Raw genomic sequence first — 23,873 nt, 5'->3', positions numbered from 1 at the left:
AGCACACCTTATCTAAGGATTTAATAAAAGTACTGCTGCAAATTTAAAAGGTGAATTTGAGTAGCCATAAACCATCTAAGTCAAAGAACTGGTAAATACAAACTTCTATTGAGTTTAACTGTTATTTTCATTTATAAAAATGTTTAGCTTTCTCCTGATATTTAATAGAACTACTAGAATAAATGGTGATTTGGGCAGCAGCAAATAAAAGACGCAGCCTTACAGTTCTTGAGGAAGATAATTTAAACAATTCTGGTTATCAGCTCTTTTATAAGCACTGTAATTGAGGTGTTTCACTTCCTCCCCACTCCCCCCACAGCATTTACTAGCACCTCACCTCTCCTAGGCTAACATGCAATATGGGAACACTACCTTCTTCAAGGTGGAGAGGACTTGGAACATGATTCCAGTTAAGCTCCTTGTACTAGATCCCCTTTACAATCAATACTGAAAAGCCAATGCTCATTGGGACTACAGGGTTCTGCTCAGCACTACAGCAGCTGTATAACTATCAGAAAGTCATATGGATAGGGCAGCAAAACTTTGTGTTAGAACAGAATTGCAAACCACATCCTTCTCACAGGTGAAAACCTGAACAGATACTCGGGCAATAGCCCTCTGAGTTCACTGCTCAGGTAAGAAACAGAGCACCTGATTTGGCCCCATTAACTTTATAAGTGGGGGAAAAAAAAACCCCAAACCCCAACATACTAGGTATTGATTTTTTTAAAAGCACTTTCAAGCTACTTATGACCAATTGTATTAATTGGAAGAGCCTGACACGGGCAAACCCATTTCTGAGAAGCAGATAAGACATCTTCGATTCAGGGCACAACTCAAACCCTGCAATCCCATTCCAGATCCACAGCAGTGTGGGCAGGCTCATCTTACTGGATATATTCTGACATAACACACTTGAGACACCAGACAGGAATAGAAGACAAAGGGAGGAGTATGAAGTTTAACTTCCTCAATAGTCTGTGTTTGGAATGCTGTAAATCAAGTATGAGCAATGTATTGGATTTGGATATTTAGAGGTCCGGCAATAGTTTTCTTTAGAGAAAGTATAAATCCGTTTGTTTCTCTCTTTTCTTGAGAAGCAAATGTTCTTCATTGGGGTACAGAATGGTTTAGATGCAACACAAGAGTAATGTCATGATTTGCCAGTTAAAATTGACATCTGGGAATGTCCAAGACAAGGGTCAAAGCAACACATAATATAATGTAGCTAGCAATGCCCTCAAAAGATAAAGTCTTAAATTTTTTAACAGCCTTTATTATAAGGCAGGAGAATTCTAAGGCAAATTGTTCATCATGGCAGAACATCAAATTAAAATGTCAAGATAGAAATAAGCAGAATCTGGAGAGTATGTTTGTGTTATCCGTAGCAAGAAGTTAGTTTAGTGTGCCACAGCACCCAAGTTGTAATTCTCATTCCTAGTCAAGTATTATTTTAGATTAGACTAAAATGCTCGAGATCAAAATAATTTCCCTGTGTGTTTGTACGCTCAATTGTACAGAAAGGCTGGATCCTACCAGAACAGCCTCCACAGGACATCAAAGGAACAAAATTAACACCATTGTAGGATCTGCTTCCTGCTCCACATTACGAGACTAGATTTAAATTAGATCTCTGTGAATGCCTGGATACAATTCGACACTTTTAAATAGGAAAAAAAGTTTCAAAATTAGATGCTGATAAATTATTGAACAGCAATTAAACAGTGAGTGCCTTTTGGGCTGTCTGTAATTTCTCCTAGTTTTCAGTCTGATGTCCACAGTGCTACATGTTGGAAAGCACAGGAAATTTTGCATGAATTTGATCACTCACATAGGCAGTTATACTTTGAAAACAATATTTTTCACAAGAATTACCAATGAAATAATGTTTTAGGACACAATTGAATTTGAAATAGGTAATGTTTTGAATAGATTTTTGAGTTTTATTGAAATCTTACATGAACAAGAAATTGGAAATACAATCACATCAAGGAACAAATTGCCACGGCTTTGACGTTTTAAGCCAAACAAATTTTGTAGGGCAGATTTTCAAAAAGGTGTGAAGTTATAACAATTTAAAAACACAGTTATCCTACTTCTAGGAATGCAAAACATACAATCATGTTATTTTCAATACAAGAAAACTTAATTTGTTGTAATTTCTTAAAACTACTAAGACAAAGCACTAGCTTTTACTTTTATGTACAGCATACTCCTATGTAGTCTATCCCAAATCAAAAAAAAAATTAAAAAAAATTAAAAAAAAAAATAGAAACTGTCCAAAACCAGAGGTTCTGCAAAATCATGATTGAACAGTGTGCCATTCCTGCTTTTAAACTGCTAAAATGAAGCCTAAAATGATAAAAGCGCTGAAACCCCGTATGGAGTTCAGGAATTCTGCAAGCCCAGTAATGTCCAAGTGCGTTTATGAAAAAAGAAAACTAAGAGACTCGAGTATATACACAATAGAGTGATTCTTCAGCCCAATACAAATGGCAGCCAATCGCTACTGAAGGATGAAACATTAAGCCAATTTTTTTTTTTTGTTGGTTTTTTTTTTTTGAAAGATGTAGAGCTATAGCCAATTCTATGTTTCCAATATTCTCAATCCCTCCTCACTTGTCTACTTCCACTGTTGCCCATAAGTATCCTGATAAAATTCCTGGTTGTCATTATTGTAACCATAGTTACCGGCATAGTCACCACCTTGCTGGAGCGGCTGCTGAGCGATGGGTTGGGAGCCCCAGTTCTGCTGGTTGTTGGTCTGCCGGCGCTTGGAATCAGGCTGGTTGTACCCATCTGCCTTTCTCTTGCCTCCTACGTTGCCCCCACGGTTGCCCCTGGCTCCGCGAGCACCGCGTCCTCTCTGCTGCTGCGCAGGGCCCCCTCTCCCCCCCCTGGCTCCTCTCGGCGGTCCCATGGGTGCCCCCCTCTGTGAGTAGCCAGCTCTACCTCTTGGTGGTGGTGCTCCCCGCCCCCTAGGTGGTGGAGGGGCACCTCTCCCACCCCTTCCTCCTCCTCCTCTTCCTCTTATAGCATAGCCATCATCATAGCCGTAATAGGGATCTTCATAGCCACCACGGTAGTCATGATAGTCATAGCCATAGTAATCATCGTAATAATCTTCATAGCCATAGTAATCTGGGGGATAGCCATATCCACCTCTTCCTCCACGGCCTCGGCCTCTCATAGGAGGTGGCATGCGAGGTGGAGGGTAGTAATAATAGTCTTCATACCTAGGAAGAACAAAACACTGAATTATTTATCTCCAAAAGGAGCCCAAAACACAACACACGTTTGCCCTTGTTGAGTAACAACATGCAGCAAGGAGAGAAGTGAAGTGGGTGAGGTTCTGTAAGCAGCCCCAGTTTCCCAGCACAGCATTGCCCAGGGCAGGGTGACACTCACGCAGTGCTCCGGGAGGCCTGTCTGGCAGCCTGACGTTCTTTCCTTTTCTTATCCGGTGGCTTTGCTAATACTATTTCAATTTCTTCCCCTTCTATCTCTTTCCCATTCATTTCATTCATAGCCTGTACAAAAATTAAAAGAAGAACAACTAAAAATTTTTTTCCATTCAAAAAGGAACTAAAAGTTACTACAAGAAACGAGGCAGTTGGGCTGCTCCAGGCTGAGCTGTGCTTTGCTTTTGTGCTACATAAATAGAATTACACATCACTTTTCCAAGTCCTACTTTATTCACCAGTTACAGGAAAGTAGTATTTTTTTTCAATATACTCTATCATAAGATAAAATAGAGGATTAAAACATATTAAGTATTATTTTTATAGTCAGACATAGCACCATGAGATTTTATGTTCCTCTATCTCCTAGAAACCTTTCAGAAATAGACAACTTCTCACTATTCACACTGACATAAACACTCACTGCACTTATAAGCCTGGTAGAACATGTGCTTACAAGAGAAAGAATTGTTATATTTGGGGTTCCCAGGTAGCTGAATGTGAGTCAAGTGACTGAGAAAATGAAGTAGTTCTGAGGACACATACTTGAGGAAAAAGAAAAAACCAAAAAAGATTACTGAATCCTGGTGATCTCATCAAGCAAGCCCCGAATCCTCCAGAAAATTAATGTGCAAATTTTTACTATCAAATGCACCCACAGTGAGAACTTAATACACAATTCCTCACCCAGTATCTGCTTTGCATTAAACTTTTTGGGTATTAATATTTGCATTAATGAAGACTGTGTCTGTACAGTTCCATGCCTCAAAAGCATCAGAAATTATGGCAATTTATTTCCAGGACGGTATGAAAATCAGTAGACACTAGAATCAATGAGCCAGTTCCCTGCACTCCATACCATAACTATCTCCATGCAAGCTGAAACAGTCATACACCAAAGTATCTCATGAAGTTCCTAAGCCAACTTAGTGCCATGAAGCAGTCACATGAGCCAGATGTGATATTTCCAGTTTGAGATGAGCATTAGTGATGTATTCGATCTTTTTCCCAACTGCTACAAGTTTCCAGCTGCTGAAATCTAACAGAGCATTTAGCAGGTACTGGGAAGGGGCTGGAGATTGTTTCCACACATACTACAGAAAACCACGTCCAGAGAAGGTGTTGCTGACTTACCCCTTGTTTCAACAATTTCTTGTCCTCCCTCAGACATAGTCTAAACCCATCCAAACCAATCTCAATCTCATTAAATATGTCATATTCATCCTAAAGCTATACTCAAGATATTCTGATCTCATGTGTAGTAAAATCCAGAGCAATTAAGTGGCTATAAAATCATTAGTAAGATGGAGTACAGAGCCTTTGAACTGTCCATGTAGCCACATACAATATATCTGCTTCAAGACTCCCAAATGCAAAAACACTTCCTACTCTCCTTCTCTGCCCCTGAATCATTGATTTAAAAAACAAATGGAGTAATTTCTACAGAATTCAATACACTGAAGCACAGACAGCAGATATTAATGACCTTCTCAACAGCTCACAAAAGAGAACTCTGAAGCTTACAATAATCATCTTCAAGATTAAGGAGTCATTGAGAAGAAACCTCAGGTGCAAGCAGAGTTAAGAACAGGTAACACTCAGAGTTGTCAACACCTTCTCCTCTCCTGCACAAAGCATTTTTTAATTACCTCCCACTTTCTATTTGATACCTTTGTCACTCCAAAACTACACACAGTCTTTATATAGGGATCTTTGAGAGACAACTGATACCTTCTGCCAGTGTTTACTCAGAAAAATGTCTGGGTTGATCTTTTTTTATTTCCTCTTCTCTAGACTCTCCTGCATTGCTCTATACCTCTTTTCCAGTCTACTTGTCAACTTGCTACAGTTTTGTCCTTTAAAGTTTCACATCCTCCTAGCTACTGAAATCATAGGAACAAAATTATTAGCATTAAAATTCTCACAGTGGGAACCATTTGGGCTCTATGGTTTCCTTTATCGAGGTATTTATTGTAAAGAAATTTCTTAAAACCATTCGTACAAAATAAAGTGTTCTCACCAACTTAGCTAGGAAAGAATAATCAACCTACCTTCACTGCTGCACCTCTGTCCTCAAAATGAACAAATGCATAATCCTTCAATTTCTTTACTCTTTCCAACTTTCCAAATTCAGAAAAGGATTTCTCAAGAATTTCTTCTGTCACAGTAGTGGCCAAGTTTCTTACAAATAAAACTTTAACCTGGTGAAAAAATGAGAACAAAGATATAATCTTTAAAAGTCAAACCTCAAAGGAAACCACCAGCAAGCAAGATATTACTCCTTTTTTTGTTGCATTAAGAAATTTGGGTAACTTTACTAATTCTGTATCTGTTAAAAAAAGAAAGAAAAAAAAGAAAAGTGCCTTGTTATTACCTTCATGAAGTTTCTACAACTTCTCTCCTTCCACAGTTCCCTTCCATAACCAGAAGAATATCCAATTTTGCTTTTCTGCTTCTGGGATGCTACAAATCCCAGCAAAATTTTAAAAACAGACCTCAAGGACAGCAAAGAGTTACCCCAAAACACTGGGATAAAGTGCACATCATTCCCCAGGCTGAACTTCACATTCATCTCAGTCTGGAAAAGTTTCACACAATACCTACCTGGTATTGATTACAGCTAAAGCAGAAAATGCACAGCCTGATGTGTCAATCCAGCAGGATAACCCTGCATAAGACTGGTTTAGATGTTTCAATAATTAGTTACAGCACATTTCCAACATCTTCCAACAGCCTCATCCTCAGTGCTCAGACCATGCCACTTGCACAGCTTATTGTAAAAATGTCTCTAAAATTGCTTTTTGTGCCTCAAAACTAGCCTTGCTCAGCTGGAACAAATCTTTGTCACTATAGCATAAAGCAATTCCTCCCAAAGCTCAAGAGCATCCAGTGAAGTCTTTACTGACCTTTGCCATGACTTCTGGATCAGGTTCCTCTACTGGATCAGCCCATTCCACTGTAACAACATTTCCCCAGACTTTTACTTTGCCACTCATCAGGCGCCGGCGAGCTTGCGCTGCTGACTTGTGATCCTCATATTCCAAGAAGCAGAATCCTCGATTCTTCTTTTTATCATCAGGTTGATGATACAAAATTACATCCACCAAACCCTCTGAAAAACAGATCTTTAGTACTGAGCTTCAAAAGGAAAAAAAAAAAAAAATCTAGAGTTTACCCTAAGATGCCTTCACTTGTGTTTTGCAGTGAATTTGAATTTTATACCTGAAAAGGGGTGGGAGCACAAGAAAAGCAAAACAAAAAGCAGATATCCATCCAATTAACTCAAAAACAAGTCACCTGACAAGTGAAATTCTACAGAAGAAACTTACCTCACAATTAGGCTCTGCAAAACATCAACCTCAGCAACTCACACAGTTTTAAGTTTTCTATACTTTTAAAATAATTTTTACATCTTTGAAAGGTAGCCAGCACTAACACATGACCTCTCCCCTGCCTCCTGCAGAACTTAGAAGGAACATCTTGCACATCTCTCCAAAAAAGAGGAGAGAGAACTAAATGAATATTCACCTTCTGTTTTCACCACTTCCCTGAAGTACTTATAAATAGCAATCCTAAAAAAGAAGCAGGAGGTTAAAGCTCTCCTACAGGAACAACAGCAAGTGACTCAAACTCTTATCTAAGGCAGAAGCACCCTTTCAGTGATGAGCTGACTTCTCTTCTTCCTACTTGCTGCACATAGTGGAGAATGCTGAAAAACTGGGACAAAAATTAGTCTGTTTTTAAATATTTCTCTAATAATATTCCCTTTAAAAAATTTAGTATTCCCTCCTCCCCTTCACTGCTCAGGAACACATTTGCTTCAGGTTCTCCAAAAAACTTCTCTGTGTTGACAGCAGAAACTCCTGTAGATCCAGTAACAAATACAGAGCCTTCAAGAGAAAGCTAAAACAGGTAACAGAACAGGAACCTTCATTCTTTTCTGAGTTCATGTGTGCTGGTTTGTCTAACTCATTTGAGCTGTTTCCATCCAACTGTAAAGTCACATCATCACTCATTTAACACTCACTAAAACAAACATGAGTCACTTTGCACTCCACCTTAAGATATAGTACATATATAAAATTTCTAACAGAATCAAACTTGGAGTCCAACTTGATACCTGAACACATCTAGACACACAGGGATGAACACATCAAACAACTACACCTACAAAACAGAGACTAAATAAATGGTATTCTGGGACTCAGCAAGTCTTACCTGTGACTTTACCAAACTCTTCCAATATGTTTTCCTTAGTTTTGTTCTTTGGAATTGACCCAACAAATAACCTGTTGTTTGCCACGGAGATGCAAACTCCAAGGTGCTTTCCAGGACGGATTTCATAGTTGTCACACTGAAAAAACAAAGCCATTGATTTGCTTTATCCACAATACTATGCATAAAAAATCCCCAAATCATAAAATCAAGTATTTTCTTCATCATCTACTACTTTTATACATAGCACATTGAATTGGCATTGCAAGAGAATTCCTAGAGCAGCTGTTTTTGTGTTGGCATTCACTTGGAAGAACAGTGCCAAGCTCAGGATTTCCACAAACTTCAGAAGTCCTGTTGAATGGAAAGCTACAAAAAAATTACAGTAACAGTAACAACCACATACAAATTGCATGGCATAAATTTATTCACCTACTGTTTATCTCAGACTTGAAAGATCTTTCTAGCACTTGTTACTGCTTCCTCTGCTGTCAGTCAACTGCTGCTATCAGTAAGCAAATACATGGCATTAAAGATACTGGGAGTTCTTCCTGTTTCCTTGGATAGCTCTGAACACTGAGAAGGTTTGCCAAGACAATCAACAGCCTAAATCAGTCTGTGACCTGATCTGCAATGAGGTACAGATAACAGTCTTACAAGTATCAGTACTTACTAATGAAATCAGGAGGCAATTTTTAAGAAAGTAGAATTTTGAGTCTGTCAATGGATGCTTTAAAGACTTCATTACTTAAGAAATTTCCCACATGTTTGCTGTTTACTTTGTCTTGACCTGTCTAGAAATAAGTTAACTCACCAGTTTGACTGCTTCTTGTGCTGCATCTTTACTACAAAAGGTAATGAAAGCATAACCTCTGTTTTGACCAGAAAGAGGATCCATCATGAGACGCAGATCCCAGATTGGACCAGCCTTCTCAAAGAGTGGTACCAATTCATCTTCATAAAGGTCTCGGGGAATTTTACCAACAAAAACCTAAAAAGGAAGAGGACACTTGAAACAAAGCTTTTTCAGAAATATAAGCTTCTTTTTAACACTTGAAATTTCCTTGGAAAGGAAGAACAATGCAGATAAACCAGCAGAGCAGAAACACTGCAGTCACCAGTGCAGCCTTCAGAGCAGCTGATGTGATTGTATGTCCCAAGTGTTCTAATCCTCCTGCCCCTTGTACAAGGCTTTACACACAGAAAACCTGGGTTTGTTATTTATGTTGAAGAGGCTGTGAATTTCCCCTGCTGAAGAGATAAATGGTTCTTACCTGGTTTTAGTTTTGGCAGTTAAAAACTAAGACTTTACAGACTATCTAGTGGGGTACCATATGTTAAAGCAGGCCAAGCACTTCCTTGCTCTTGCAGTATTTTCAAATCCCTCTGTAAATTAATCTTCCTTGGAAAGTTACAGAAATGGAAAAATAATTTAATAATTATTATTTCCTGTTAATTGCTTGATGCACGTTTTCCACTTCTAATGTATACTGTAGTCTTGTTTCAGCTTCCACCAACTGAATGTTTAATATTTACTTAAGCAAACCTGTGAGTTTGCTCCTTACAAATAACTTGGGTTAAGTTTTGTTAAGGAGTTAATATCTTTAGCTGAGGTCTCCCCACAAAGACCCCCCCAGTTGTTTAATCACTGCAGCTCTCCTCTCAATTCTCAAAACCTCATCCTTGTTAATACAAAGAAAACATTCCAAACACCCATTAAGATCAAAATACATTTATTTTAACTTCAAAAACTTTTTGTAGAAAATAAAGCCATGAGTCAACATCTTCCTTCTCAGTAAGGCCTTGTCATAACTGGATCTCACACTGAAGGCAGAATTAGCAGAACTAAATAGCAGAATTTCAGAACTAAAGACACCCAGCATGCCCATGGAAGTACCAAAATAACAAACTCATGAGAATGCTAGAAACTTGAAAAACAGAGAACACAGTAGAACTTCTAGAGATTTCATGTTATACATATTCCTGAAATTCAGTTTCCAGAACATTCTTTAAAAGTTTAGCCTCTCTCAGTTCAGTGTGAATGCTGACTGAACATTATTTATTCAGGAGAAAAGAAAGGAACTGATTTATTACATTAAGTGAAAGTTTAATAGCAGAGCCAAAAGGTTCTCCCCACCATCTCCCTAGAAAGCTTAAGGTATTCCTCTAAATAGGTATTTACATTGTCATTACTTCTAGAACACTTAATTGTAACTCATTTGGACCTTTTTAAGATAAAACCTCAATTAGCATAGAGCACACAGACCTGAGCAAAGCTTGAGGAGTTACACACATCAGTTATTATCTTTCAGTTCAAGGACACATTCTAACGATTTAACACCACCACTAAATTAATTTTCCTTCATGGAATATGAACATTCCCTTTAGATGTCATCCTTACTGTGATACTTCTTGACATCTTCTTGACAATAAATGCAAGAGCTTCAGCATCTCAAAGAATGGAAAGCTTCTCTATAAATTGAAAGAAATTTCTCAAAACTAGTCTGGTGACTTATAGAAAAATCTGAAATAACTCCTGCATTAGACACACAGCAGTGTGACAGAATATATACAGAGTTGAGCATGGATTACAAAGCAACCTGCTAGAGACTAAAACCTTTAAGAATAGCTATGTGAAGAAATAAACAGTTCGAGTATTTTCATAACCAAGCCTAAGTTTGCTCACAGCTTGCTAGGAAGATGCACAGGTTGAATCATAACCTTAAATTTCCAAATAACTGCTTGCAGACTAGACTTAGCTCTTTGGAAAGAAAAAAAAATTAAGTCTTTGAAACTCTTTCAATTATCTTTTAACTTTAAAAAGAGCAGCAGGTGTAACATGGGGTAAGAAAATGCAGAGAAACAAAGATGTTAGAAATGTTAAAGCAGAACTAAGGAACGCTGCACAAGCCCCTCAGGATAAGCAGTTATTAGTGTGTGCAGATGCAAAGGACAAAGTGAGTGTAAGGACAGAAGGAAACACACTTTTATTCTCATCAACATACACCCCAAATACCAAGTACCAACATCATGTGGCCTCACTATAAGCAAAATGCCTTACAGTGGAGCAGCAATTCCTTCAGTAAAAGGAACACTCAATATTACACAACAAATCCTACTGCCATTATTTTCTTCTTTAAAACCTTCTGCGCAGCTGTACCTTTGTCTTTATTACAGAATCACATTCCAGGAAAGTCCAACTGCTCTTACAGCTCACCCACTTAAAAAAAATACACAGGACTGCTTCACCCACCCAATCCTTGCAGCCAAGTGTTCATTGTGCCAGTCTGTTAATGTTCAGCATGCTGAGCAGCCAGAATAGTTTATCAATACTTCAGCTTTATTGCAGAATGCAGCTTTAGCTCTCAAGACATCCATCTCTATCTTGAGGGCTAAAGCTACAATTAACATACAATGAATTCCACCTCATGTTTTAAAAATGAGTTGGTGTACAGATATTTACAGCAGAAAGACCTGTGCATCTTAGAGGGAAAGAAGTCTAATACACATCTTCAAATCAGTAACAGTACTTGGGAATCCTCAAGAACCAAATTGCCATTATTGTCACATGAGTGACAGATCTGCATCTGTCTGAGCTGACACAAGCTACAAGAGCTTTAGTATTATTTAAATAAGTTTCAGACAAAAATGCACTGTCACAATCCAAAGGAATACTTTAAAAAACTTTTTTATCCCTAACATTGGAAAAGAAGCATCTACACTACTATATAACCAGAAGTGCCAGAAAAAATGAGAAGTGGTACTCAAAAGCTTAAGGAAAAAAAGGAAACAAAAAACACCACCAAAAACCAAAACCCCACCCACCTCACTGTGGCAGAAAAGTGCCCACAATGATCACATCACTATGTGCAAGCATGCTCTGCCTGGCACCAAATCCCAGGATCCTGTTTAAATTGATCCTGTGCTCAGAGCCCAACAGCAGGAGCCTAAGTCTGCATTCCACAGAACATACACCAGTTTCAGCAACATGTTCAGTGTCTCAGGATGTCAAACCAAACAGCATGTCTAACTCAGTAACCAGCCCTTAAATCCCACAAAATGCCACCAGTACAGTCATTTAGTAGAGGTATCATTTCTAGAACCAGCTGGCTGAGGTTTGCTATAGCTTCTAATGCTGATTCAAGGCAGAAGTATTTCTATTAAGGGAATTTCCACAAGTTCTAGCTTCAGGAAACTTAAAAATATAGAAACACTCTTCATAGTATGAAAGTGCAGCTAAATTTATGGCTTTCCTGTGAACTCCTAAAAAGCCAAACCACCACTGGACAATATATTTAAGAGCAGCAGTCAAGGACTTGCAGTCATGAGAGGAGTTCACTGTAGGAAAGGACCTAAAACAATCAGCCAGTCCAATGGTCTGTCCACTTCAGGGCTGACTAAAAGGTAAATCATGTTATCAAAGGCACTGTCCACACACTCCTGAACCCTGGCAAACCTGAGGCACCCACCAGCTCTGACCACCCTACTGGTAAAGAGATGCTTCTTTACATCAGTGAGACACAGTGCAATTAAATAACTTTATACATCCCATAATCACCCTGGCAACATCACTAAGTTGGTAAACCTTTTCAAGTGCAGAAATGGGGAAAAAAACAACAAAAAACCAAACAAAACCATGAAGCTACAAGGTCTCTTTCCAGTGTAGTAGTTGTGCTAGTTTCATTATACTGGTCCATGCAATCATCAAGGATTTCTTCTTTTAGATTGAAACAAAAGCAAATAAACAAATCCTTGATTATTACTAACCTCAGCTGTCCTCTTCAAAATTTTTATGTGAGTACTTCATACAACACCCAAGTCTTTTTCATTTTTAGCACACTGCATGAAACCAAGCTACTATTCCATTTCTTGTAAACAGCATCAAATATCTTGAAGTCACATGTTTACCTACTCATGCAATGGACTATAAACTTGAGGGTGAAACATGAAGTCTGATGATTTAATTTTAAGAAATTTGCACAGCCTTTCTTAGTATATTCCACCTCTTTTTTTTCCACTTTAACCCATCCTTACTGGGGAGTAAGAAAGACTGATTAAGACACACACACAGAAGATTATTTTCCTCTACAACACATTAAACTTGTAATATCGTTTATTTTCAAGTTTTTCCTATTTATGAGTTTGCAAAGCAATTATCAGATTAGTCTATGTATACCAACCTCTGTTCCAATGCCAGGCTGAACACCAGAATATACAGTATCTGGAGGAGGACCCCCATATTTCCTCTGTCCTGTAGTTACATCCAAAGTGTAACCAGTCCGCTCTAGCAAAGCCTGAAAAAAAAATTAAAAAGTCAGACTGCTTACAGGAGACAGGGTAGTGGGTTAAAATATACAGAACAAAAAAGATAAGCAATTCTAAGATAAGCAATTTTTTATCTGCTCCTTGCCACACTTGATAAGGTATAAGAGACAGAACCTACAAACCCTGTGGTTTTGTGGGTTTGAAAAGCTGTTATAAACAGCAACGTTTGTTTTATTTACAAGGTCGCTGGAAAGAATTTGTTTGTCTTTTCCCTTATTTTCCATTTTATATGTAGCACCCCAAGAAGTGCAGAACACCAGAAAACTCAGACAATTCTTAAACAGATATCAATGTTCTTATAGAGCTTAAATTTTGGCAACTGTGTGATCAGAAAGAGCTGCATTTCCAACAAGCCTTCTCTCTAGAATCTCTGTCACACACACACTTCTCTAAAGCCAAGTGTGAATACACTTATCCAGGTGCTATTGATGTGTTTTAAGTTCACATTCAGTCTCTGTACAAGTAATATCAGCTAGTACAGAATAACCAGTATCTCTAAGTGTTACCTTAATCTTTGCTTCATCTGGTCCCTTCGTTGATTCCTGTACTTTGCTGCCTTGTTTCTCTCTTTGCCTGTAGGTCTTCATAACTCCACATAAAAATGCACTTTTGTTCTGTAGATACAATTTACAAAACAACTCAATTGTGTGTTTGACATGCCCTGGGAATCCACTGACTCTTACACTCCATACCATGAAGTCACTACTTCAAGTCAATGCAATAAATCAAATGCCAAAAGAATCCTTCAGGAAAATAGAATCATTAATTAATAACAAACTTGTCAGATTAAAAAAGCCATCAGATTCCAAACAGCATTTTAATCTATTTTCTCAACTGCACACATATTTTTATTATCTGGGAGCTTTTGCTTTGTGCTTAAATACCTACACATTTAAGGCAGTTTTTAACAGACTTGTTATTTGGGTTTGAAATACAATACAGCAACATCAGTGAATTTCTAAGTTACAGCTCTCCTGCCAGCAGTGCCAGAACACCATTTACACTCATGTGCTCACACTCCTGGGGCTCTCACCTTACCTGTACATGCGACAGGTCACTTTCTTTAAATTGCTGTAATACAGAGAGGGCTCCTTCTTCATTAAATTCCCTAAGAGCATCAATTGCTCTTTCATCAAGATCGACATAAGCTACCAACCCTAAAAGTTAAAGATAAACAAGTTACAGATTTCTATTGAATTGCATACAAACTAAGAACTATGCAGTTTGCTTTTAAAGCCAAAAAGTTACATTCCATAGCAACAGAATTATACATTTAATTATATATTCCTACACAAGTATATGAAAGAATATGAGTACAATGAAAAAGTTAAATTAAAATGTATATACCTAAACACTAACTGATGTGCAAGATTATATCCCGTGTGTAACAGTTTTGTAGCATTCAGGAATGCAATCTGCATAAAAGCAGTATTACACACCATGGTCTGAAACAATGAACTCTGGCTCACTTTTAATAATTTGAATTTTGTTTGTTTATCCCTCATTTTAAGTTCCACACTTCCTTCTCTTGAGTTGAGCTATTCTAGAGTAAACTGACGGGTGAACATTGCAAGTATCCTATTGTATGGGAAAAAGGAGCTACAGAACTGATGATCAAATACCTAGCAAGCTCTACCCCACAAAATATTAGGAAGTAAAAATTGTTTGTTCACTCTTTCCTCCAGCTTCAATAAAGCAGGAGTCAGTGGACTTCATGTGTAACTTCAACAGTGTTTGGGGTTTCTTGAATTCATGTTGTTGCTCTATGCAGTTCCAAGAGCCAGAATTCAAAAAGGTATTATTTTAAGCCCTGCTATGTACCCAAAAAAGATGATTTTACAGGTACAGACTCCCCCAAGAAACACTGGACCAGTTCTGAAGCATTTTCTTTTTAAGGATCTTTAAAATGTTGTTGTTTGTTTTTTTTTCCTTTTGTAATGCACTTGCATCAGTTGTGGAGTCAAGACATATAGACTGAGATTTACACTTTTAGAGTAACACATCCAAATTTAGGACAAATACCAAAAACTCCACACACTTTGCAACAGCTTGATCTCCAAATTAGAGAGATTATTTCACTGCTACTTGATTTGGAAAATGCACAGTAGTGCCAAGCCCAAGGACTACATTTCAGAAGTGATCCTGCATATTGGAAGGCACCTGTATCTCTCGTAGAAGACTTCAGCAGATTAAAAAATCGCTGAATTCAACTCCAAATTTGGCTCAAGTGTCAAAAGCAGTTTGCTTCACTGATAAACCCCTCCACAATGCAAACACCTTCAGTGGCATTAATGAAGTGTAAATAAATGTCTTCAGTTTCTCCTGCAGTGGAATTCTACTTGGTAGTCAGGTTCTGGGCTGAAAAGATTTTAAACTCTTTAAGAACTGCTCACAACACAACCTAACTGCACCACATGTCAGAATCCCACGAGTTCCTCTGTTTATTTACACCTTCTCTCAGACCATCAAGTGCACATGATCATGACCCACAGTTGGAAAGTGCATCTCTACAGCCAATAAAAGCTGGTAAAGGCTTGAAGAAAGCTCACTGTGAATGACTTCCAAAAGGCATCACCCACGTGAGCCAGTTTCACACTGAGGATTGGTAAGGTCTTGGTTTTGAACTGCCTTCACTTGATCAGTGTAATTTTAACTCTTTTCAAGAAAAACTGCCACCCAGGCATTCAAGATAAGCACATAGAGCAGTTCTACTGCTTCTTGTAAATCTGTTCACAGAACACACTCTATAAAGGAAAAGAAAGCCTGTCTGTAAGATAATATAGGGTGGTTTTAAAACAAAATAGGAAAACCTCTGTATATAAAGAAACCTCTTTAGAAGTTGCAGAGACCACTTGCTACCAGCAAGGTGTTACTCGAGTTGCTAGATAGCTTAGTCCTCAACTTTGTTAGTGTCAGGCTGAACATTTCAGTGTAGTAACCAACATGGATTAAACTGTCCACTCAGAACCAGAGAGAACAAAAAATCCACAGGCAGACTCAATTCAAATGTAGTCCCAGGCAAGACAAGCTAGTTGCTTCCCTCACTAAGTCACCTATCCAGCCTTTGAGTGTTTTAGAATCACTGTGACAGTAGAAACGTAAAAGCAAAATGATGATTCAGACTGAAGAAAAAAAATATGTACAGTTTAGTATGTGGACACATACATCTTCATTTGATGTCTAAGAAACTAGTGCTCTGTGCCCTAAAGCAACTAAGATATCACATACAACTCCAAGGATGTGTCAAGTAATTAGTCAATGTCAAACCAAATTTGCCTTTAGGGAAATCAAAGTAGCAAAACATTCAGAGCTACACAGATCAAAAACAATGAATTTTTAAATCTTAATCTATAAAAATTTGAAAATGGTATGCCCTCACTTTCATAACCAATCAGAAACAAGAAATGCATATTATACCTGTCTGAAATATTTCATCAAGTCTCTCTGCCACCTTCTGTGGGAGGCCTGCCTCTATCAGTGTCTTGTAGTGTTCTGTGTGAGTTACACTGGAAGTATCCATTGGTTCTTCCTCTTCTTTTAACTGTACCGCATTACCATTCACCTGATTAGCCATTTTATTATGCTGCTGGAAAAAATTCAGGAGCTATATTACAATAAGCCAGAAATAACTAGTTTGTAGGACAATGCATGATTTATCTAAACTAATTTGTATACATGCTGCAAAATCACCTGTATCAAGTTTTATTTAATACTGTTTGGATGCAGCTGATCTAAGTTTCAAAAGAAAGTACAACCCTTAATACTGTGGAAAATGTACATGGAAGAATTTACATAACTTTTAAAAAATGTACTTCATGTACATAACAATGTCTAAACTCCATCTACTGATTGTCATTAACTGGTTACCATAGCAGCTAGAATGTATGGGGACATGGCAGTAACATCCTTCAGCAAAGACTCAGAAGATCTAGGGCTATTTCCATTTCCCATTCTGCTACTTTTAAAACAATCCTTTAAAATGTACTGAACACATAACCCTGCAGAGTAGCTTAAGGTATAAAAATGTTAATATTTGTTCTTGTTAATACTTATTTCCACTTGCTTGGCTTGTTGCCATGTCTTCCTTCAAACCCAACATGCTGCACAAGACTAGCCACACGCGTTCTCACGACGCTGTCAGAACTCGAGGACAGAAAGACAAAAATTGCACTTTGATGGACATTGTCATTTGAAGCTGCAATGAACAGTTTCCATGCTTTCAGGTTCCCTCAAATAGGAGCTGTACAAATCACAGCTACTATTTCAATAATATATACCTTATTGGTTTGAAAGGAAGGCATGACTGCAGCATCTTCAGTTCTTTATGTTAATGAAAGTACTTGCTTTCAGAATTAACAATCTGATTCCAAATACGTGCACCGAAAAATGCACAACTCTCTTCTCAGACAATTCCAGTGGGCTTTGCCCAATTCATTAAAGACTGTTTCAATTTCCCAATTAGCCAGCCAGCTGATATTCAGTGCTTTCAAATAAAAAGGCTGCCAAGAGACAATTCAACTACCCGGCAGAGAACATAAGGATGATCAGCTGTTAGGTTCAGAAATGAAACAAGCCTGAGGCTTTAATTGACAGGGCAGAAGTTGACGAGCAGCAGTGAAATGATAACCAGGTAGACAATGCAGCATGGTTGGAGCAATGCAATTAAGTACTGGAATACAGGTATGAAGATGATTCAAGAACAGGTTTTTTAAAACATGCTGAGGCCTCAAGCTATTTACTACGCTGCAAAACAGGTCTCCAAGCATAAGCACACCTCTAACAGTCCCTTGAACACCCAACCTTTCCAGACTACAGCTCATGAACTGGTTGGAAGATATCCTATGAAGATTTGCAAGCTAGAGCAAGGGAAGAAAAAAACCAAATCATTTTTCTTCAGACAGTAATGATTTTACTAAAGCTGTCTTATCTTGAAGGGCAATTTTAGAGACATACAAAGCAGCCTCACTGTTTCTGTCAGATGCCACTTCTTTAAGCCATTAGTGTGGAAAAGAAAGGAAGTTTTCCATAGCTACATGGCATATATATACACACACATTCAGTTACTTGGCAAAGAGAAATTACTTTCTAACCAATTCAGTTTACTTAAAAGCAACTACAGCCTATTTACAGAAGGAAAAAAAACCTGCTACCTGAAGCTACAATAATGCTTCCCTATCCTTACAGGTATTAACTATCAAAACCCTAATGAACATCAATTTTCTGTAGGTTATGAACATCACAAAAGGCAAAACTCAGCTACATGTCTGCTTGCTAGACAGCCTCAGCAAGAGCTCAAATTTGAAACAGTGCAGGGCAGAGGGGGTTTAATTACTCCAAAAATGCTTTGGATACAGTATCATTCCCAACCCGTCTTCTCAAAAACTCACAAGCTGAGACACACAAAAAAGATATTAAAAGGAAAGCATTTTTGTGTTTACCTTTCTACTGCCTCATAAAATCATTTAATTACATGTATACTGTCTCCTCTGTACAGAGAAAAAACCAAAACAAACCATGATGAACTGAGAGGTTACAGCAACACATAAATCCAGAAAATTTACTTGAAGCAATTACTAGAACCTTCTGAACTACAAGGGCTTATGGTGACACTCAAGGACAGTTTTTGTTAAACCAGAGTAGCTTCCAAATGTCACATACCCAAAAGTTTAACAATTTTTTCAGCATTGCCTATAAGTGTACAAAAGTTTGACAAGCTATGCTGTGCTCAGGTAGAAACACCTCAGGAGTACAGAAACTCAAACTTCTGACAGGCAAGATTCACAGCACATAAAGCTATCAGCCTTCACCACCAGCACACACAGTGTGGGGAGCAGGATCTAACCCTAAGGATCAGATTACTACCCAGCATCACAGCTCAAAGGCTTTTAAAAGCAGGCTTTTAGGCAATTTAAATCAATACTCAGCTATGTAATTCACTGGCTGTATTGTTTATTTTTGCTTAAGAATTACTGTCTTCATAAAGAACTAAAGTCAAGTGCAATGCGTGTTCTGTTTGGGTGTTCAAATTTTAGCTATTTCCTGTCACACAACTTAATTTAAAAGGTTTTCCTAAAGAAATATACTATAGAAAATTCTGAAGTGACACAGCTGCCAAAATACTCAGGTACCAAGAGCATCCAGAAGACACATTTCTTCTCACAGATACAGCAATAGATCCCCTAATGGCTTGGCAAGCTTGGCCTGAGATCTGAAATGGAATTGACTTTTCTTCCGCAACAATCACCAACAAGCAAAACTGCATCCCTTCTAACACTGATTCCTCCCTCTGAGTTCAGCAGAGATATGTGGGTGAAAGTCAGCTGAAAAACACTGTTTAGCTCTCCCTCTAGGTAACATCAGTAAGTTGTAGCTAGAAAAATATTTTTAACTGAATTTTATCTAGTAAGTAAAGCACGCAATGATTACTTTAACATTTTTATTCTGCTCTAAAAAATACTAAAAGCATGTTAAACAGGAGTGCTATCTCTGAATGCACAGTGTGTCCATGTGACTCAGCCTATGGCAGGCCAGGCCATGCAGAAGAGCACCTGCATACACTCAGTTTTTTTAAATAAGATATTAAAATAGCTAGAAAAGAGGGAGACTGGTTGAATCAGAAGGACTTCAAGGCTGGATTATAAATAAAGAATTAGGTATATAAGTATATGTGGGATATGTATTTGTTTTTAAAACATGCAGAAATGGATGAATTTAGAACAGTATACACAAAACTATGCTTACCAAATGAGCAGAAGTAATAAATTGACATTGGGGACAATTTTACATAGGCAAGGAGAATTCTCACTGGTGCCCAAGATGTTACCTACCCTCATCACATCCTAACTGCATGCTGGGAAGGGTCTTGTTTCAAGTTTTAACTGTTGCTGCAAACAATACTTTTTCTGAAGACTTCATGACAAAAAGGATGTTTTTAGCTGTTCACTATCCTTCATCCAAAATTCCTGCATCTCAAGTGTCATTTACAGAGTTACTAGCCCCTTTTTAAAGTTCTCATATGACAAGTAGGAAGTTAAAACTACAGGTGCTGCCAGTGTTTCATAACTCCAACAGCTCAATTTGTTACTTTTCTAGAAAACAGAAAAATTAACAGAGGTGTGGTCCTGACAGTGTATGGCATCTTGAAAAGAGATACCTGATCACAGCCTTAATCTGACAATCACTGGTTAAACAGCCATGATGTTACTATTCCCTTTATCTTCTACCATGCCTCTAACAGAGGTTGCCACCTACAGACTATCTAAGTATAACTCCATCCAATTAATTATAAATTCAGTCTAGTTAACTCAAAACATGCTTAGGGACAGTTTAATTGAGAAGAACAGAAAATTTCTGGCAAAAGGACAATATCTAAAACGACCATAATGAACTTCACAGTAATTATAACCAATACTGGTTTTTGCTGCTGAAAATTTAGTTTCATGCAGGAATGGAACTTCCTTAGCTCAGGTGCACAGGAAGCCAACTAAAGCATACATAAAAACTCTGCACCAAAGTCATTCCACTTGCTGCTGCTGCTGCTACTCCTTCTAACTAATATATTATCTGTGCCAAGCTGTTAAGTTAAATCATGTTAAAAATAACACAGCAGGAAGTTTGGGAGACATTTGTTTGGTTTTGTTGTTTTAATTGACCACAAGAAAACAACTGCAGTCCCTAAAATTATGTCTCACACTTCAAGAAGGTTCTTGTCGAGCAAGGAAGATAAAACATACAGGGAGGGAAATAAGAATTCGCATCTAAAGACTGAACAGGGGTTTTACTAAAACCTCACTTGTTCAGAAACATTTCTGTACATGAAGGGTGGGCTCTTTATTCTGTACATGAAGGCATTATAGCTATTTCTTTTGTCCCTTAGCTTATTCAGACACAGAAAGCACATTTTAATAGCTTAATTATGATATGCTAAGTGTTTCTTAGCATGAATTACAAGAAACCTTATTTTAAAGTCATCACAGCCTAAAGACCTTTACACAGTGGCCAGGATTTTTCACTACCTGAAAGTCAAAATGCAGCTGGCACCCTCAACTCTCCAGCTCAGCCTTGCTCACTCCACAGCCCCTCAGAAAAATCTGAGAACCTCCAGTATGATACTAAACAAGAGACCAGCACAGCCCACAGAGGAAAAAAAACTTAACTTCAATACCCACACAACTATGATTGGGAGATGACTTTAGCACAGCAGGTTAGCAACGTGCCCATCAGTGCCATTAAAAAACACTCACTGCACCAACAGCTCCTATGTTTGCTAACCTAAACCATGAAGTCTGCCCATGCTCACTTCTCACTGGAGTTGGCTTTTCAGAGCTCATCTGCTTGTCTGGGTTGCACTAAACAACACTCCTGGTACTCCAGTTCCAAGCAACACTTTAACAAAAATGAGCTTTGTTCTGAAGAATTTATCCTCAAAGAATTGTGCAGATGTCAGTCTTATAAAGCAGGGAGTATTGGGATTTTTGACTAAACTAGGAACTTGAGTGCTACCAGGAGACTCGAGCATTACTTCAACACCTAGACAGAAAAACTGAGAGGTAAGGACATGTAAAGCTTGTGGGAAATACAATTTCAAGGATGCAAAAGTATCAAGCAGACACTGCTCGTTTGCAAACACTACGAAAACCTTCTACTGTGAGATGCAAAATTCGTTAGATTACTTTTATAAGTAAAAAACAAAAGCAAAAAAGTGCAGTCTCAAAGGAAAATAAAAAAACCAACAAACACTAACCAATCAAAAAACCAAAGCACCAGCTTCATGAGCATTAATGTCCTCTGCAGCACCAAGTGGTAGCGGGATCCTTTAGAGCCATAAACATGGGAAAGGGAACCCAACACACTGTTTCAAAAAGAGTAGCCCAGCACAGCTTATGCACTGAAGTAGCATGTTCAAAGACTGACAGGTAACAAGGCTGCTTAGACCGAGTAAATAAAGTCTTATTTCGAAAGTATTTGCAATAACGATGCATTTAAGCAAAACTTTTCAAGATTTAGCAAAGGCTTTAGACAAAAGTTAATTGAAGAAAAACAATGTCTTAACAACAAAACTTCGGACAGTTTCTCCTTTAAGCGCTTGACACGCGTGATTCCCTCCATGGAAGGAGGAAGCGCAGAGCCAGCGCTGCGGGTGGGTGCAGCTGTCCCCTCCCGGCTCTAGCACATCATGCGCTGCCCAAGATCTAAGGGCGCGCTGCGGCGGCGACGCATTTGCTGCTGAGAGCGTTCTTCTGTGCCTGCGGGCAGAGCGGAGCGGGCACAACCGCAACCGCCGGGGCTGCTGCGGCTTTAAGAGCCCGGAGGGACCGAGCAGGGACCCGACCCGACCCACAGCCCCGGGAGAGGCGCGTCCCGGCCGCCCGTCACATGCAACCCTGATCCGCAAGGCTGGGCGGAGCGGGCCGCCCCCCCACCACCACCCGCCGGGCCCGCCCCCGGCCCCTCCCCGGCGCCGCTCCCGCGCCCGCGCCCGCCCGCCTTGCCCGCGGAGCAGCCCCGCGATGGCCCCCGCCCCCCTCCGATCCGCCGCGCCAGCGCCCCGGGCCCGTCCCCGCCCGCGCCGGGCCTGCCCGCAGCCCGCGCTGCCCGTCCCCTCGCGGGGCCCACGCAGCACAGCTCGGCGCGGCCGCGGAGCGCCCCTGTCCCGCGGGGCGGCCCCGGCACTCACCGGAGCGGGGCCGGCGCGGCGCAGCTCGGGCCCAAGCAGCGACGGCAAATGGCGCGCGCTCCTCCTTCTCCTCATGGACGGCGGCGCGACCCCGGCAGCACGCGGGGTTTCCCGGAACTGTTTCCAGGGACCGCTGCTTCGCCCACTCAGGAGCCCGCGCTACGGACGGGCAGCCGGCGGGGCCAATCAGGTGCGAGAGGCGGGGCGCGCCGGTCCTGCCGGCGGCCAATGAGAGCGAGGCGCCGTAACCAATCGCGGGGCGCCTTCCACCCGGCGCGCCGGTAGGGCCGGACTGGGGGCATTTAAAGGGGCAGCGCCCGCCGCGACCCGAACAAAGGGAGCGCGCGGGGCCGCTCCGCTCGACTCCGCCTCGCGCGCCCGGGGCGGGGCCTGCGCTGAGGGGGCGAAACCGGGGCCGGAGCCGCCCCGGGCCCTGCGGCTGCCCCGGGCCCTGCCGCCCGCGCTGTGCCCAGGACCCCGGCCCAGCCCTGCCTGCCCTGCGGCCTGTCGCGCTCTCCGAGCCGTGCCTCGTGTGAGCCCCCGGACCGAGTCTGGCCGCGTTGCCCTCCAGGCCCGAGGCAGGGAGGAGAAGCTCTGCGGCCGCGAGCTGCGGGTCAGGCTCATCTCAGGACGCTGGCGTGCGGGGCTCTGCAGCTGCTAATCTGTAATTAATCGGTGATTAAGTCTTACGTGCTCACCAGATTTCCTTGATCAGGCTTTCGATGAGTGCAGACTGGACACAATAAATAGTTAAGTCAGGAAGAAATCAGCCTGTTGGCACCGCTGGTGTCGTGCGGCCTTCACGTGCTTGCCGTGCTGTTGCATAACGTGGAAGTCAATGTGTGCTGGGATGGGTCAGGCTGAGTCCCAGAGTGCCGTGTCAAACTAAACCCAGAGAAGCTGCGTGTGTTCCTACGGTCATGTGAACTGAGCAGCTGGAGTCTGGTAAAGAAAAGTAGCAGCTCACATACTCTCAGGAAAGGTTCTTCCAGTACCTTCACCCCAAAATTAGTCTCCTGAGGATGGCATGTACCTGTGTGGTGAATCACGTGTGTGTTATATCCTACCACTGGTAATGAGGGACATGTGGGAAAAAGTGGAACCAGAGTGGTATGTATGCTTCCAAAGCAAAGCTGGAGGCAAGGTTGTGCAGAGACTGGAGGTGCTCAGTCTGTCTTGCTGAACCTGTCTGGTGT

At 40.3% G+C, this 23,873-nt stretch overlaps 1 protein-coding gene across 4 annotated transcripts; it reads right to left on the bottom strand.

Moving 5' to 3' along the window:
• Positions 1 to 1,920: 1,920 nt before the first annotated feature.
• On the bottom strand, positions 1,921 to 23,540 carry HNRNPR (heterogeneous nuclear ribonucleoprotein R). 4 transcript variants are annotated; one of them, XM_033080898.2, is made up of 11 exons: positions 23,376 to 23,540; positions 16,419 to 16,584; positions 14,040 to 14,158; positions 13,508 to 13,615; positions 12,857 to 12,970; positions 8,491 to 8,667; positions 7,680 to 7,815; positions 6,368 to 6,573; positions 5,513 to 5,662; positions 3,409 to 3,530; positions 1,921 to 3,236 (listed from the first exon to the last, which is right to left on the bottom strand). In XM_033080898.2, the coding sequence occupies exons 2-11, from the start codon at positions 16,573 to 16,575 to the stop codon at positions 2,624 to 2,626; spliced, it is 1,902 nt and encodes a 633-aa protein (XP_032936789.1). In that variant the 5' UTR covers positions 16,576 to 16,584; positions 23,376 to 23,540; the 3' UTR covers positions 1,921 to 2,623. The 4 variants fall into 4 exon arrangements, with proteins under 4 accessions (XP_032936789.1, XP_032936787.1, XP_032936788.1 ...); XM_033080896.2 differs by lacking the exon at positions 23,376 to 23,540 and adding an exon at positions 22,678 to 22,789 and having other exon boundaries at positions 16,419 to 16,587; XM_033080897.2 differs by lacking the exon at positions 23,376 to 23,540 and adding an exon at positions 22,678 to 22,789.
• Between the last annotated feature and the right edge of the window lie 333 nt (positions 23,541 to 23,873).

This window comes from Catharus ustulatus, chromosome 26 (genome assembly GCF_009819885.2).
Source record: "Catharus ustulatus isolate bCatUst1 chromosome 26, bCatUst1.pri.v2, whole genome shotgun sequence".
NCBI classification, from domain to species: Eukaryota; Metazoa; Chordata; class Aves; order Passeriformes; family Turdidae; genus Catharus; species Catharus ustulatus.
Note: the sequence above shows the minus strand (reverse complement) of the source record. Positions and strands in the feature narration are given on the sequence as shown.